Source organism: Raphanus sativus, chromosome 8 (genome assembly GCF_000801105.2).
Source record: "Raphanus sativus cultivar WK10039 chromosome 8, ASM80110v3, whole genome shotgun sequence".
Lineage (NCBI taxonomy): Eukaryota > Viridiplantae > Streptophyta > Magnoliopsida > Brassicales > Brassicaceae > Raphanus > Raphanus sativus.
The window spans coordinates 17361020-17376785 of NC_079518.1; the positions used below are offsets into that span (position 1 = coordinate 17361020).

At 31.2% G+C, this 15766-nt stretch overlaps 1 protein-coding gene across 1 annotated transcript; it reads left to right on the forward strand.

The window, feature by feature from the left end:
• The first annotated feature begins 15205 nt into the window (after nt 1-15205).
• LOC130499014 (uncharacterized) lies at nt 15206-15727 on the forward strand. Its single transcript, XM_056992901.1, has one exon. It carries the CDS (start codon nt 15206-15208, stop codon nt 15725-15727), a length of 522 nt encoding a protein of 173 aa, XP_056848881.1.
• The last annotated feature ends 39 nt before the right edge of the window (nt 15728-15766 follow it).

Genomic DNA, 15766 nt, shown 5'->3' on the forward strand with positions numbered 1-15766 from the left:
ACAAGTAGCAAACCTGGGCTCACTAGCCAGTGTGTCAGAGAGTTCATGACAAGTCAACCCACACTCCGATTAAACCCACAGTTTTACAGCACTCACACCCACATCTTAAAAATCTATCCGACAAATGGACCACTCTGCTAGTGGATATATTTCTTTTTAAAAAGGTATAAAACAAAGTACCCACAAATATTATGTGGCTATCAAGATTGACAATATAGTAGATACGGAGAAATAAAATGATTATTTTTTTCAAACAAGAGAATCATGAAAATAGAAATGCTACTAAGACATAGGAAGTTGTATGGTGTGCTAAGCTAAAATGTTGTACACGATGCACTCTTAATTCTAAACTGGAAAAGTTGAGTTCTTGTAAATCTCAGATGTACAAAATGTGAAAAAGGAATAAAGAGTGACAAAAGGAAAATAATAATAATCAAATTTGGGCATTAGCATTCTACGCAAATAGTGGAAGCACCGTAGCCTAGTGGTTATGGTTTAAAGGCTTCTACACCCAGGTCTGGGGTTCGAACCCCAGACTATGCAGTTTCTTGCAGATAAATTCAGGTTTCAAGTTCCGGAGAAAGCGGTTTATTGAACAATTATGCAGATTACGGAAGAAATGCTTACAAGAGATCTACAACATGGTGCAAGTTAATCTGGTCAGGCGTGGATCTTCATAGGACGGCTCAGGGGATGCAGTTAGGCATAGATCTCATAGGCAGGTAGTATTGTCGGTTGTCGAATCGTCTATGTAATATTTCTCATATCATAATTGTAATATCATAATGAATCAGCGTAAAAAAAAGCATTCTACGCAAATAACAATTAAGGTCATGGGTCTTACCTATCAATAATGACTCAAGAATTAAAGTCAAACACAAAAATAACCTCACCTTTTAGTTTAATTTTATCAATACTATTTAGCCATGATTTTTTCATACTCTCTTAAGTTTTCTTTAAATATTTATAAAATTGCCACTATAATTTTATTTTATTTTATTTTCAAAAATGACAAAAAACCAAGACACCCTTACATTTCTCCTTATTTACAAATATCCCGATATCATCAATTTTTCCAACCATTATGAATAACCATTTTTGAACTCTTAAAGTTCAAAAAATTCAGATTTTATCTACTTCATTCTGCAACAACAAATATTCATTTCTTCTCATTTCTTTTAACTTTTATCTAAAATATTCTCATAATCACAAACAAAAGCTTAATATTTTCATGATTCTTCACAAAGAATCATCAAAACATCTTCTTTTTGATCATATTAAAAGTTTGGGCGGTGAAAAAGGTTGGAAACAAGCTTACACCATAAAAATGTAATCATTTTACATGGGTTTCATCTTTATTCATATCTGTGTCGTCGCGATAGAAGACTATTTTATATGTGTACACTTATATATAGATGTACTATGCAGTTTTTTTGCAATTGACCAATTTTTTTTCTATAACTTAGAGGTCAATAGACATCTATGTCTTTACCTATGAAATAAAAATGGTAGACTTAGGAAAAATTCTACATAAGAGAGGTTATTTTTGCAATTAATCAAACTTTTGAATTTTCATAGTAAATTTCATCAGAAGTCGATCTGCATCAAGCAGACTGCGCAGAAGTGTGCAAAAGATCAGTTTTGCATCTGTCCAAAACTTTGACTTTTTGGATATGTTAGTTTTGTGTTTGACTAAAATGTCAAAATATTTTACAAAAACTAATTAAAGTGTAGATTTCATATTCAATCTACTAATCTTAGACAAAAAATGTAGACTACAAATAAAGTCTAATATTTTATTTTAGTCAAACACAAAACTAACATATCGGATGTGAGAGTAGACTTCTGATGAAGTCTACACATTCGTAAATATACATTTAAATCTATTTGAATAAATATATACTTGGTAAATTTCAGAACTAACCTCTTTAGAAAAAATAAAATTATATACTGAAAAGAACTGTATTCTTATAAAATCATAAATTTTTCCAAATACTAAAAATAACCTGAAAATTTTGCAATTGCAAAAAGTAACCTAAAGAGTATACGTATACGATAATCTACATACGTAGACTGAAAAGTATGTCTACTATTTTGTAGACTTCATAAAGAGTCTACGTAGAAAATTCTATTAAAAGTGAATTTGTATATTATTCATTAAGATTTTTCAGGATTTCATTGTTTCAAAGTGTTTGATAGTGAATCCTAATGGTCTTGAATGAATTTCAAAATTTAATATGTTATAATTCTGGAACTATCAAATTTTTGGTTTGACTGTTGTAAACTAATAATATAGAATGCAGCTGGAGTCTATGTTATTTTTTTTTATTAAAAGTGCATTTTTGTATTATTAATCTTGTTTGTTTTATAGTGTGTTAATGAATCTTAATGGTCTTGAATGAATTTCAAAAGTTAATTTGTGATAATTATGGAACTAACAGATTTCTTGTTTGATTAGGTTGTTAACTAATACTCCCTCCGTTTCATATTACATGTCGTTCTAACCTTATGCACACAGATTAAGAAAACATTTAATTTTACATATTTCCAAAATAAAAATACTATTACCAATACACATAAACATGTATCAACCAATAGAAAAATAGAAAAGAGAATATTGTCAATAAATTTTGCATTGAAAACCGAAAACGACACTTATTTTGAAACAAAAAATTTCCTCTAGAACGACATATAATTTGAAACGGAGGGAGTAAGTTTAAACTTACTTAGAAGTCCGCTTCTATATTTTTATTGTTCGATACACTTGACACATATTGAAAAGTTTTTTGTGATTAGTTTTACTCTCAAAATTTCTTGGAAAGTTCTATAGATTTTTTTTTCTCACATGTGTGTTAGTTATTGTTTTAGCTTATGGTAGATTTGTTTTTTTCTTGATTAGAGTATCTTTTGAAAGAATTGATAGCTAACAGAAATTAAAAATATCATAAAAGTGTAATACAAAAAATGTATACAATGTTTATAGATTACGAATCTAAATAATTATTTACAAATGAATATTTTATAATGATAAACTATTACAAATCAACTTATTAAAAATTTCTACAGTTTGTTTTATTATCATAATCTTGATGGCTCAAGTAGGGGTTGGTAAGAAACCCGAATCCGAAGAACCGAGCCAAACCTGATCCGAAAATAGCATAAAACCCAAACATAAATTGGTCAAATATCCGAACAGGTTCAAATTTTTGGTATTTAGAGAATCAAAACCGAACCTGACAAAGCTGCCGCCCGTGACCTTCTTGTCGCCCAAGTAAAGCGTCAAAGGAGACCTCCCATGTCAATTCGGTAGCAAAACCGATCCAAAATTTTACCCGATTTGAGCTGGAACAGCCTTGACATCTTTCCCCCACTCCATTTCCTCTCCAGTTCAACAGTCTCTCTCTTCTTTATAATTTTGATTTTTGTTGTATAGTATAGTTCAAGTATTAGTCATACATATTTGTTAATAAATTTGATTTCAATAAATTTGAATTCTCTACTAAGTTTAAGATATAAATACTTGAACTCAAAATGAAATCTCAGGATTGTAAACATTAATTAAAACCAACAAAATAGAATTAAAATAGTGTTATTTATTTTATGATTTACAAAATTTAGTTCAAATCAAGAATTTGTCAAAAGTCACGTATTAGTCATCCATATTTGTTAACAAATTTGATTTCAATAAATTTGAATTGACTACTAGTTCCAAAATGTAAATACTCAAATACAAAATAAAATCTCCGGATTGTAAATTTTAATTAAAACCAACATAGCAGATTTTAAAATGATGTTATTTGTTTTAAGATATAAATTTTTTTAACTCAAATCAAGAATTATTCATAAATAAAGTATTAGTCATACATATTTGTTAATAAGTTTGATTTCAATAGATTTGAATTGACTATTAAGTTTAAAATATAAATACTCAAATGTGAAATAAAATCTCTGCATTGTAAACAATAATTTTTTTGTCGTTAACTAAAACCAACATATAATATATTTGAAAAGTGTTACCTTTTAACGATTTACAAAATTTAATTTAACTCAAGAATTAATCATAATCAAGTATTAGTCAGAGAGATATGTAAATAAATTTGATTTCAATAGATTTGAATTGACTACTAAGTTTAAAACATAAATTCTTAAATTCAAGATAAAATCTCTGGATTGAAAACTTTAATTAAAAATAACATAATAGATTTGAAAATTGTGTTATGTGCTTTCGGTTTTACAAGAACTAATTCAAATCAATAATTAGTCATAAATAAAGTATTATTCGTAGGGATTTGTTAATAATTTTGATTTCAGTAGATTTGAATTGACTGCTAATTTTAAATTTAAATACTCAATTTTGTAATAAAATATCCAGATTGTAAACATTATTTAAAACAACCATAATAGATTTGGTGGTGTTATTTGGTTTACAATTTTTTTTTTAATTTAAATTATGAATTAGTGAAAAATCAAGTATTAGTCATACGGATTTGTTAGTAAATTTTATTTCAATACATTTGAAATCACTACTAAGTTTAAATATAAATACTCAAATTCGAAATAAAATATCCGAATTGTAAACTGATGAACCTAAACCGGGAAGGATCACTTTAGCTGGGTGTTGGATATGATCCGAGAAGACAATGGCACTTCTGGAATTGAGATGGATTGAAGGGATCGTCAAGAGATGTGGAATGCTCCTGATATACCCACGATCTAAGGCTAACCACCTAAGAACGAATGTAATGCGTTGGCTAACCACCAAACAACACACAAAAATGATTGGCTGACCACCAAATTAACTAGCCGGTCACACCGATGAACTAGCTAAGAACTCTCTCTCTCTCACTCAGAGAAAAGAAACGAAAAATAAACTCCAAAATGATCTTCTTTTATTCATGAAAGGGATTACATATTTATAGTAGAATGAGTCAAAGAAAGACTTAAATAATTGTGGAAAACTAGAAGCTTAGAAAACACAAACAAAGACTAAGATTAAAGTCTTTGTAGAACCGAGAAGTTGATTTTGACTAGTTTTCGAAGAAATCAATGCAGGCCACGACTTTAACTCATTTTGTTGATATTTGATGCAAATGGGCAGGAGACCATCAGAAAAAGTCTGGTCGAATTTGGTGTAAAACGGACCCAAATTGAATTTGTTATGAATTTTCTGTGGACTGAAAAAGGCACATTTCACCCAGCAGCTAAACCAGTTCTTTTTTCAGTGTCACTTAGCTCATCCAGGTCAAAGTTAGTGTCACTTAACTCATCCAGCTCCATAGTAGTGTCACTTATCTCACTCAGCTCATCCAGTTCCAAAGTAGTGCCACGGTCTGATGGAAAAATCTCGGTTGGATCAAGCTGGTCGACATGATCAGCTTCTTGGGCCGGGTCTATATCCCGGGCAGGTCGGTGCTCGATCCACGGCACATCATAAACACTAACTAAAACCAACATAATAGATTTGAAAATTGTGTTATTTGTTTAACGATTTAGAAAATTTAATTCAAATCAAGAATTAGTCATAAATCATGTATTAGTCATGCATATTTGTTTATAAATTTGATTACAATAGATTTTAATTGACTACTTAATTTAAAATATAAATACTCAAATTAAAAATAAAATCTCCGGATTATAAATCTTAATTAAAACCAGCAAAATAAATTTGAAAATGATGTTATTCTTTTTTACGATTAACAAAATTTAATCTAAATCAATATTTTTTCATAAAAAGTATTATTACTACAAAAAGATTTATCTGTCAGAATTTATTTTGTATTTTTCTATAAATTATAAATGATGTAAAGTAAATTTGCATCACTTAAAAATAAATGACTCTGAAAGTGGTGATGCAAATAATATAATCATTTCAATGATAAATGATGTAAATTGTAAAATAGTTGAATCAATTATTATAAATGATGTCAATATATATCAGTTACTAAAATGATGCAAATTTATATCAGTTTTTAAATGGTGTTGTTATTTTCATCAATTCGAATAATTAATTTTAGTTATTTATTAATAAATAATGTAAAAATTAATACTAATTTTGAAAATTATTTTAATAATTATATCATTTAAAATTATTAATTTAGATAGTTTATATAATTAATGTTAAAGTTATATCTGTATATATATACAATGAAGATACATCATTAATTCAAATCAAGAATAAGTCATAAATAAAGTATTAGTCATATGAATTTGCTAGTAAATTTGATTTCAATAGATTTGAATTGAATACTAAGTTTAAAATATAAAAACTCAAATTCAAAAAAAATCTCCATATTGTAAACATTAATTAAAACAAACATAAAATATTTGAAAATGGTGTTATTTATTTTATGATTTACAAAATTTAATTCAAATTAAGAATTTTTCATAAATCAAGTATCAGTCTTACGGATTTGTTAATAAATTTGATTTAAATAGAGTTTAATTGACTACTAATTTTAAAATATAGTTACTCAAATTTGAAATAAAACCTATTGATTGTAAAACATAATAGATTTGATGTTTTATTTATTTACATTTTACAAATTTATATTCAAATAAAAATGATTCATAAATCAAGTATTATTCATACAGATTTGTTAATAAAGTTGATTTCAATAGATTTGAATTGACTACCAAGTTTAAAATATAAATACTCAAGTTTGAAATAAAATCTAGGGATGTAACAAAATGAACATAATAGAGTTAAAAATGATGCTATTTATAAAATTTAATTCAAATCAAGAATTAGCCATAAATCAAGTATTAGTCATACAGATTTGTTAATAAATTTGATTTCAATAGATTTGAATTGACTACTAAGTTTAAAATATAAATACTCAAACTCGAAATAAAATATATGGATTGTAAACATTAATTAAGCCAAACATAATAGATTTTAAAATGGTGTTATTTGTTTAACAATTTACGTAATTTAATTTAAATCAAGAATTAGTCATAAATCAAGTATTAGTCATAAAGATTTGTTAATAAATTTGATTTCAGTAGATTTGAATTGACTAATAAGTTCAAAATATAAATACTCAAATTCGAGATAAATCTTTGGATTTGTCAACATTAATTAAACTAACATAATAGATTTGAAAATCAGTAAATTTTCCTTAATTTTATAAATCATAATATAAATTCTTATATCAATTAAAATTCATAAACAAACAATATATGTGTTCCTATCTTTAGTTTATATTCCCTTAAATATAAATTAAAGGGTTGGAAAGAGGTTTTGTTATTAATAGCAGCCAACTAGGTACCTCTTTCTCTTGTATTTTTACTTTTCTTACTCGTAAAGGAATGTGTGTGGTATGTGATTTAGCTTTAGTACTTTGGTCTCTTTTTTTTACTTTGTTACATCTTTTTGGATTTTACTATAAAGCATGAGTTACAAGTCAATCTTTTGAATAAATTCTTAACTATTAAAGAAGAAACCTCTGTTTCGGTATATAACACATGTTTGTTATTCATTGTTTATGATTATTGTTATTTTCAGAAGAAAAAAATAGTAGTCCTAAATTGTTTAAAAAACATCCAAAATCATTAATTAATTGTGAGAAAATCTTAATTAGTAAGGACTCAAGACATATGTTTTATATCTTACTTACCATATTCATTATTACTGTTAAAAAATAATTAGCTATAACTTAAAACACTTTGTGTCTGTGGAATGAGAAACGTTAGCGAAGCGAATACATCTTTGGCCCAGCTTTGCTCCCAGCTCAGTGATGTTGGATTCCTAGATTGTCTGAACATCAGCGAAAAAGCACTTGGAGAAGTGGTTTAACCATTAATTAATTGATATAAAATCTTTGGATTTGTAACATTAATTAAATACAATATAATAGATTTGAAAATGGTGTTATTTGTTTTATGATTTACAAAAATTAATTCAAATCAACTAGTCATAAATCAAGTATTAGTCATACGGATTTGTTAATAAATTTGATTTTAATAGATTTGAATTGACTACTAGATTTAATATATAAATACTCAAATTCGAAATAAAATCTCTAGATTGTAAATTTTAATTAAAACTAAGATAATATATTTGCAATGGTGTTATTTTTTATGATTTACAAGATTTAATTCAAATCAAGAATTAGTCATAAATCAAGTATTAGTCATACGGATTTGTTAATAAATTTGATTTCAATATATTTGAATCGACTATTAAGTTTAAAATATAAATACCCAAATTAAAAAAATCTCTGGATTCGTAAAAATTAATTAAAATAATCTTTCTTGACTTTATAAATCTTAATATAAAATTTAAATGAATTAAGATACATAAATGAACAATATCCTTTCCTATTTTTAATTTATATTCCGTTAATAGAAAGTGAAGAGTTAGAAAAGAATACAATATTTTGTTATTAGTGGCAACCAACAAGGTGCCTCTTTCTCTTGTATTTTTGCTTTTCTTTCTCGTAAAAGAATATGTATAGTATGTGATTCAGTTTTAGTATTTGGTCTCTTTTTCTACTTTGTTACATATTTTTGGATTTTACTTTAAAGCATGAGTTACGAGTCAATCTTGTGAATAAGGTGTTAACTGTTAAAGAAGAAATCCCCTCTTTGGTATAGAACACATGTCTGTCATTCATAGTTTATGATTATTTTCATTTTCACAGAAAACAAATAGCCGTCTTACATTATTTAAGAAACATAAAGCATTTATTAAAAGTGAGAAAATCTTAATTACTAAAAGCACAATACATATGTCTCTCATATCTTACTTACCATATGTGTTATTACCGTTAAAAATTAATTAGCTATAACTAATGAAAAAATTAAATAGTAATTATATACCAAAATTTTATATTAAGAGATTTTGTATGTATAGACATTTAAAAATTTATCTACAATCAATAAACAAATCTACACATACTATTTAAAAATTAATGAAAATACTATGTATTGACTTTTTTTTGTTCATCCAAAAATTTTCAAATTAATGAAAATACTATGAAAAATTTGGCTACAATTAATGAAAATACTACTTAAAAATTTAGCTACAATCAATAAACAAATCTACACGTACTATTTAAAAATTAATGAAAATACTATGTATTCACTAAAGAGATTAATGTGTATGGATATACATTACAAAATTAATGAAAATACTACTTAAAAAGATATTATAAATATGCCAACAATCTTTAGTTCATTTCTTTACAAATCTCTAAAACGAATCTTTGCATTAGTTAGATTTTATAATTTTAAACTAAAAAACTTTTTTACATAATTACTATATTCACTAAAAGATATTAAATTTTTAAAATAATCTGTTAACAGCATGCAGAACTAAGATTTTAAAATCCGGTAACGCGCGAAGCTAACTAACATTAAATTTTTAAAGTAAGTCGTTAACAACGTGCAAAACTAACCAACATTACACTACAAGAAAACAGATGTTTAACGAGGGCCATTTTCCTCGTTAATTCCTCGTAAAAGAATGTTTACGAGGAATTAACGAGGAAAAGTGTTTCGTCGTTTATCGTCCGTCGTAACAGAACTTTCGTCGCCATTTCCTCGTAGACTAGCGAGTCTTTCATTTCCTCGTAAAGACGAAGTTAATATTTCGTCGTAAGTTCCTCGCCGCCATTCCTCGTAAATCACTCGCGGACTTTCCTCGTACAAACCACGCGAATCACGCGTCGTTACTTACACGTAAGATCCTTGAAAATAAATCCTCGTACATTCCATGTAATATCCTTGAAAAGGTTTCCTCGTAAAATCCATGTAGAATCGTTGAAACATTTTCCTCGTAAAAACCTCGTAAGGCTTTCCTCGTAAATTCCTCGGAAATCATTTCGACGTAAATAACTCGTATAATGCCAATTTTTGAATTAATAAAAATATTATTTGATATAATAATTATTAATTTAATAAAATAAGAATTTAAATATTTGGGTTTATAAATAAATTTTAAATAAAATTCAAAAGCAACAAAATATTTTATATATAATTAAGTTTTTGGATTTTATAATACATAAACCGAAAAAAAAAACTAAAAAAACTAAGGCTCGTTCATGGCCTCGTAGAATTCCTCGCTCCTCCTCGTAACATCCTCCTCGTTATGTGTACCCGATGACTCGCCTGGAATGGATTTTGTTGTTTCATGTTCCTCAACAAAGCTTCCCATTCCGGGTTTGTGGACGCTATAACGTCGATGAAGGCCTCGAGTCCACTGACACGGCTTTTGGTCGCGCCCAGCTCGGAACGCAACTGAGTGACTTCTTCGGTCCGTCTCTGAGCATAAGACGATGTCGCTCTCGGGACATCATTGACGGAACCGATCCCCAACGTACGTCCCTTTTTCTTAGGGACAACCTTAAAAACAAAAAAAAAATATATTTGTTAGTTAAATTTAAAAGGTAAATTTAATGAATTAATAATTAAAAAGATATAATGTTAAAAAATTTACCTCCTCGTAAATCTTATCCACTTCAGTTGTGGATAAGGTAACAGGTAATCCGTCGGCGGACTGCTGGGTCAGCTGAGTCTGGCGCTCCTCAACCCGAGCAATAACGTCGTTGTAGATTAGCTCGGACTTGCCATCTAAAAACTGGCCCGCCTTGTTCTTGTGGGTCCGCTCGTAAAGTTCCGGAAGAGTCGGGAGACGTCCCAACTCCTTGGCCTAAAAATATATAAGAAAATTGTTAGAAATATATTTATATTAAAATTAATAATTAAAAATTATTATCTAATTACATACCATTTGCAAACGGACACCGGCATGGGGTTTTTAGCCCGTAGAGTGTAGCATCGGACCGTTACCGTGCTCGTCTACCGTGTTACGGGCGGCAGCACAAATGTTTGCGATCCTAATGGAGTTGGGATCCTTCCAGTAATGGATGAGGCCGTCCCAAACACCCGTGGTAAGCTCAGAGGGTTTGCCACGGGTGTACCCCTTGACGATCCAGTCGCCCTTCCAGTTGCAAACCGTGTCCGCCAAGCGAACTTGCGCCTTCGCGTAAAACGCCTTCCTCACTCTCTCACTGACCCCGATAGACCAATGATACTTTTGCTGCAAAAAAAAAAATTAATAATCTGTTATTTTAAGAAAAAAATATAAAATAATTAATTAATAGAATTACTTACAGCGTAAATCTTGAACCACGTCTTTCTGATGTAGATCGGCGTCAACTTCCAGTTTGGATGCGCCATGGAGAAGTAACCTTTAATCGTCTCGGTTACATCTGTCGCAAGGCAATTGTCAACCCCAAACCTGGAAAAAATGAAAATTTAAATTATTTAATGAAGTTATAAATTAAAAATAATTAATTAAAAATGCACTTACCACAAAGTCCCGTCGGGTCTTTCGGGGTCTATGATTGGTAAACCAGCTCTGCCTGGCATACCGAGAATATCCTCGACAGTGTACTGCGAGAAGGGAACAGTAGGTGGCACAATGAGATCGGAATGAACAGCGGCGGGAATCTCAGGAGGAGCCATCGGAGGAGCTACCGGAGGAGCCACCGGAGGAGCCGTCGGCTGAGCCATCAGAGGAGGCATCGGAGGGAACATCTGCTGAGTCTCGGGAACAGACTCCTGATCTGAAGAACCGGAACCGCCGGCACCTGAAGAAGAACCTGGCGGGTCTAACTGACTACCAGGCTCACCGAACATCTCTCTGTAGTGAGCAGTAAGCCTGTTCGCACGAACCTGCAAAAATATATATTTTTGAGTTTATTATCATCAATAATTAAAAATCTATCAACAATAATTAAAAAATCTATTTAACGAACATAAAATCCGTAAACCTATCTAAATTCCCTAAACTAACCACCTAAACTAACGACCTATCTAAATTCCCTAAACTAATTATGGGGCGAGGAAATTACCATTTTCGAAGGAGAGAGGAATGGGAGAGGAGTTGGAGACGAAATTGGGAGGAAATGGAGTGGAAGTTGGGACGAATGGAGAGTGTGAGGTTGTATATATAACTTACGAAGGTCTCGTAATTTCCTCGTAGAGTTACGAGGAATTAAAGAGGCCCGTCTTTCTGTTCCTCGTAAAAACCTCGTAACCTTACGAGGAAATTGCGAGGCCCGTCCCAAATCAAACGATAAAATAGCGAGGTCCGTGTTTCTATTCCTCGTAAAAGCCTCGTAGATTACGAGGTTTTAACGAGGTAAATTTCTAAACCTCTAAAATCGAAACCCCAAACCCTAAACCCCATCTTTTTTTATATTCTACCTCAAAATATATCTTCCTTTTAACCTCAAAAATTTAAAAATATAATCTTTTGAAGATTTGAAAATATAAATCATTTGAATTAGATTTGAAAATATAATCTTTTGAAGATTTGAAAATATAATCATTTGAAGATTTGAAAATGTAATCTTTTGAAGATTTGAAAATATAATCTTTTGAAGATTTAAAAATATAATCTTTTGAAAATTATAAAATTATTAATGGGGTTTGGAGTTTGGGATTTAGACAAAATAGATAAGAAAGATGGGGTTTGGGGTTTAGGGTTTAGGGGTTTAGACAACATATCTCGTTAAAACCTCGTAAACCCACAAGGAAATAACGAGGAAATAAAAAAAACAGAAAGCCTCGTTAATTCCACGTAGCTTACGAGGTTTTTACGACGATTTCGTCTTACGTGGAATTAACGAGGCCCGCGTTTTTCTTTTTTTCTATTTTCCTCGTTATTTCGTCGTAAACTACGAGGAATTAACGAGGTTTTCTTTCTAAACCTCTAAAATCAAAAACCCCAAACCACAAACACCATCTTTCCTTTCTTCTACTTCATATATTCATAACATATCTTCCTTTTAACCTCAATATTCTTAACATTTCAAACCTCAAAATTTATAACTACAATTCTTTAACTTCTAATATCAATCTCTTCTTTCTAATATAAACTTATACAAAATCACATTATTTATTTAAATTTTTTATCTTGCAACAAAAATATAATCCTTTGAAGATTTAAAAATATAATCTTTTGAAGATTTGAAGATATAATCTTTTGAAGATTTGAAGATATAATCTTTTGAAGATTTGAAAATATAATCTTTTGAAGATTTAAAAATATAATCTTTTGAAAATTATAAAATTATTAATGGGGTTTGAAGTTTGGGATTTAGACAAAATAGATAAGAAAGATGGGGTTTGGGGTTTAGGGTTTAGGGGTTTAGACAACATATCTCGTTAAAACCTCGTAAACCCACGAGGAAATAACGAGGAAATAAAAAAAAACAGAAAGCCTCGTTAATTCCACGTAAGATTACGAGGTCTTTACGACGATTTCGTCTTACGTGGAATTAACGAGGCCCGCGTTTTCCTTGATGCATAAATGTCTCCAGTCCCGCAATGTATTCTTTCGTCACTCTCCCGTTAGCATCTCTATGCATATACATCCAGCTCCGCAACTCGTAGACATTCCGGAGCCTGACATTTTTTTTATTTTCACTTTTTTTTGTTCTTGTTGGTGTGTTTAAAATGATGTTGAAACTTCCATATTTATAGAAAATTTTCGAATCTGGTAGTTGAAGTTTTGCGATGAATTTGCGAGGAAAAGGTAGGTAGCAAAAAAAAACGTGTTTTAAAATTCCTCGTTAAGTTCACGTAAAGTGTTTCCTCGTAAAGAAGACGCGAATTTTACGTGGGTTTTACGAGGAAAGTATATTTTCTCATTTCCTCGTAAAGATGATGCAAGGTTTACGTGGTGTTTACGAGGAAAGTGTATTTCCTCGTTAAAACCACGTAATGTTACGATGATTTTACGATGAATTTTTTTTCGTTACTTTACTAGGAAATAACGACGTTTTTGTTCTTTCTTTGTAATTTCCTCGTAAGCTCGTCGTAAAATTACGAGGATCATATTTCCTCGTTAATTTTCCTCGCCAAAGTGTTGTTTTCTTGTAGTGTTAAAATTTTAAAATACTGTTAATTAAGTGGGAAACTTTTATTAAAACAGTTATATATTAATTGAAAATTAGATACTAATTTATCATAAAATATCTTATTTTAAGTGCAGACAATGTTATCTACCAAAACAATTGAAAGAAAATAGCAATATTTGGAAAAAAAGCTTCTCTTTTTTAAAACAATGAAAATATCTTATATATACTTTTAAATGTTTAGAAGAAGAAGTGGAGTTATTGTGTTGACTGGTAGATTCTATATAAATGTACCGTGTCAAGGAGGTAATACCCTGATATTTTATTGAGGATACTCTTCGTGCTATGAACTACCCTGATATTTTTGTCTCTTGGATAATGAAATGTGTGGAAACCGCAACGTTCTCAGTCTCAGTGAATGGAGAGCTGGAGGGTTTTTCACAAGCAACAGAGGTATAAGGCAGGGGTGTTCTCTTTCCCCATATCTTTATGTCATTGTCAGTAATGTGTTGTCTAAGCTCATCAACAAAGCAGTGCTGGACGGTAGCATTGGATTCCATCCTCAGTGCCAAGAAGTCAATTTGTCACATTTGAGTTTTGCTGATGATATAGTTGTCTTTTCGGATGGCACTCCCGAATCACTTCACGGCACCTCTCCGCGTGTTTGATGAGTTTGCTGTGATGTCGGGCCTTCGAATCAATGTAGCTAAATCCACTGTGTTTGCAGCAGGTAGAGGGAAGCTGGCTCTTGAGGGTGCGGCAGTAGACTCTGGGCTCTCCATCTCTGCCCTACCTATCAAGTATCTTGGTCTCCCTCTCACCACCAAAGTAATGACTCGAAGCGACTATGAACCTCTCACGACAAAAATAAGGAACAGGCTCCTGTCATGGACAAGCAAGGCACTCTCCTATGCAGGAAGGTTACTCCTCGTCAAGTCAGTCATAGCAAGCATGACAAACTTCTGGTGTACTGCATTCTGTCTTCCACAGAGTTGCATAGATGAGATCGAAAGCATGTGCTCTGCTTTTCTCTGGAGTGGGTCTCCTAACATAACGAAAGGCAAGGAGATCGCGTGGGATGATGTGTGCTGTCCGTATGAAGAGGGAGGTTTGGGCATTCGTCGAATCCAGGAGGTAAGCACTGTATTCTCATTAAAGCTCATATGGCGATTATTTTCTGAAGCAAAGTCGTTGTGGGCTATCTGGGTACAAAGATACTTACTGCGTGATGAGACTCTATGGGATGCAAAGGATACTGGCCTAGGGTCCTGGGCATGGAGGAAGTTATTGAAAATTTCGAAATTTGGCAAAAGAGTTCTTATTGATGGAGGTTAAGGATGGTCGTACTGTGCGATTCTGGTCTGATCTATGGTTTCCCTAAGGGCAGACTCATTGAGATTACTGGTGAGATTGGCACACAGAAGCTGGGCATTAGAAGGGATATGAAAATTTGTGAGGTGTTAAGGGATGATGAATGGAGGTTTCGAAGGTGTCGAGATAGACATATCCAGAGCTTAATTACAGATTTACAAGCTTTTCAGCTAAAGCTAACTGATGGAAGAGATGAAGTGTTATGGAAGCGAGATAATGGAAGCTATGGCACTACGTTTATCTCTTCGGAAACTTGGAATCAAACCAGACAGCGAAAAGAGAAGGTTTCATGGAGTAAGATTGTTTGGTTCTCCCAAGGGGTGCCTCGATTCGACTTTATCACCTGGCTTGCAATTAGAGATAGACTATCTACTGGTCACAGATCTAGTCGATGGGGTCAACCGCAACATTGTCTCTTTTGTGGCGAACCTGATGAGACAAGGGATCACCTCTACTTTGCGTGTCCTTATACATCACTCTCTGGCTGAAGATGGCTGGTAACCTGTTTGGGATCGATCCTGACCCAG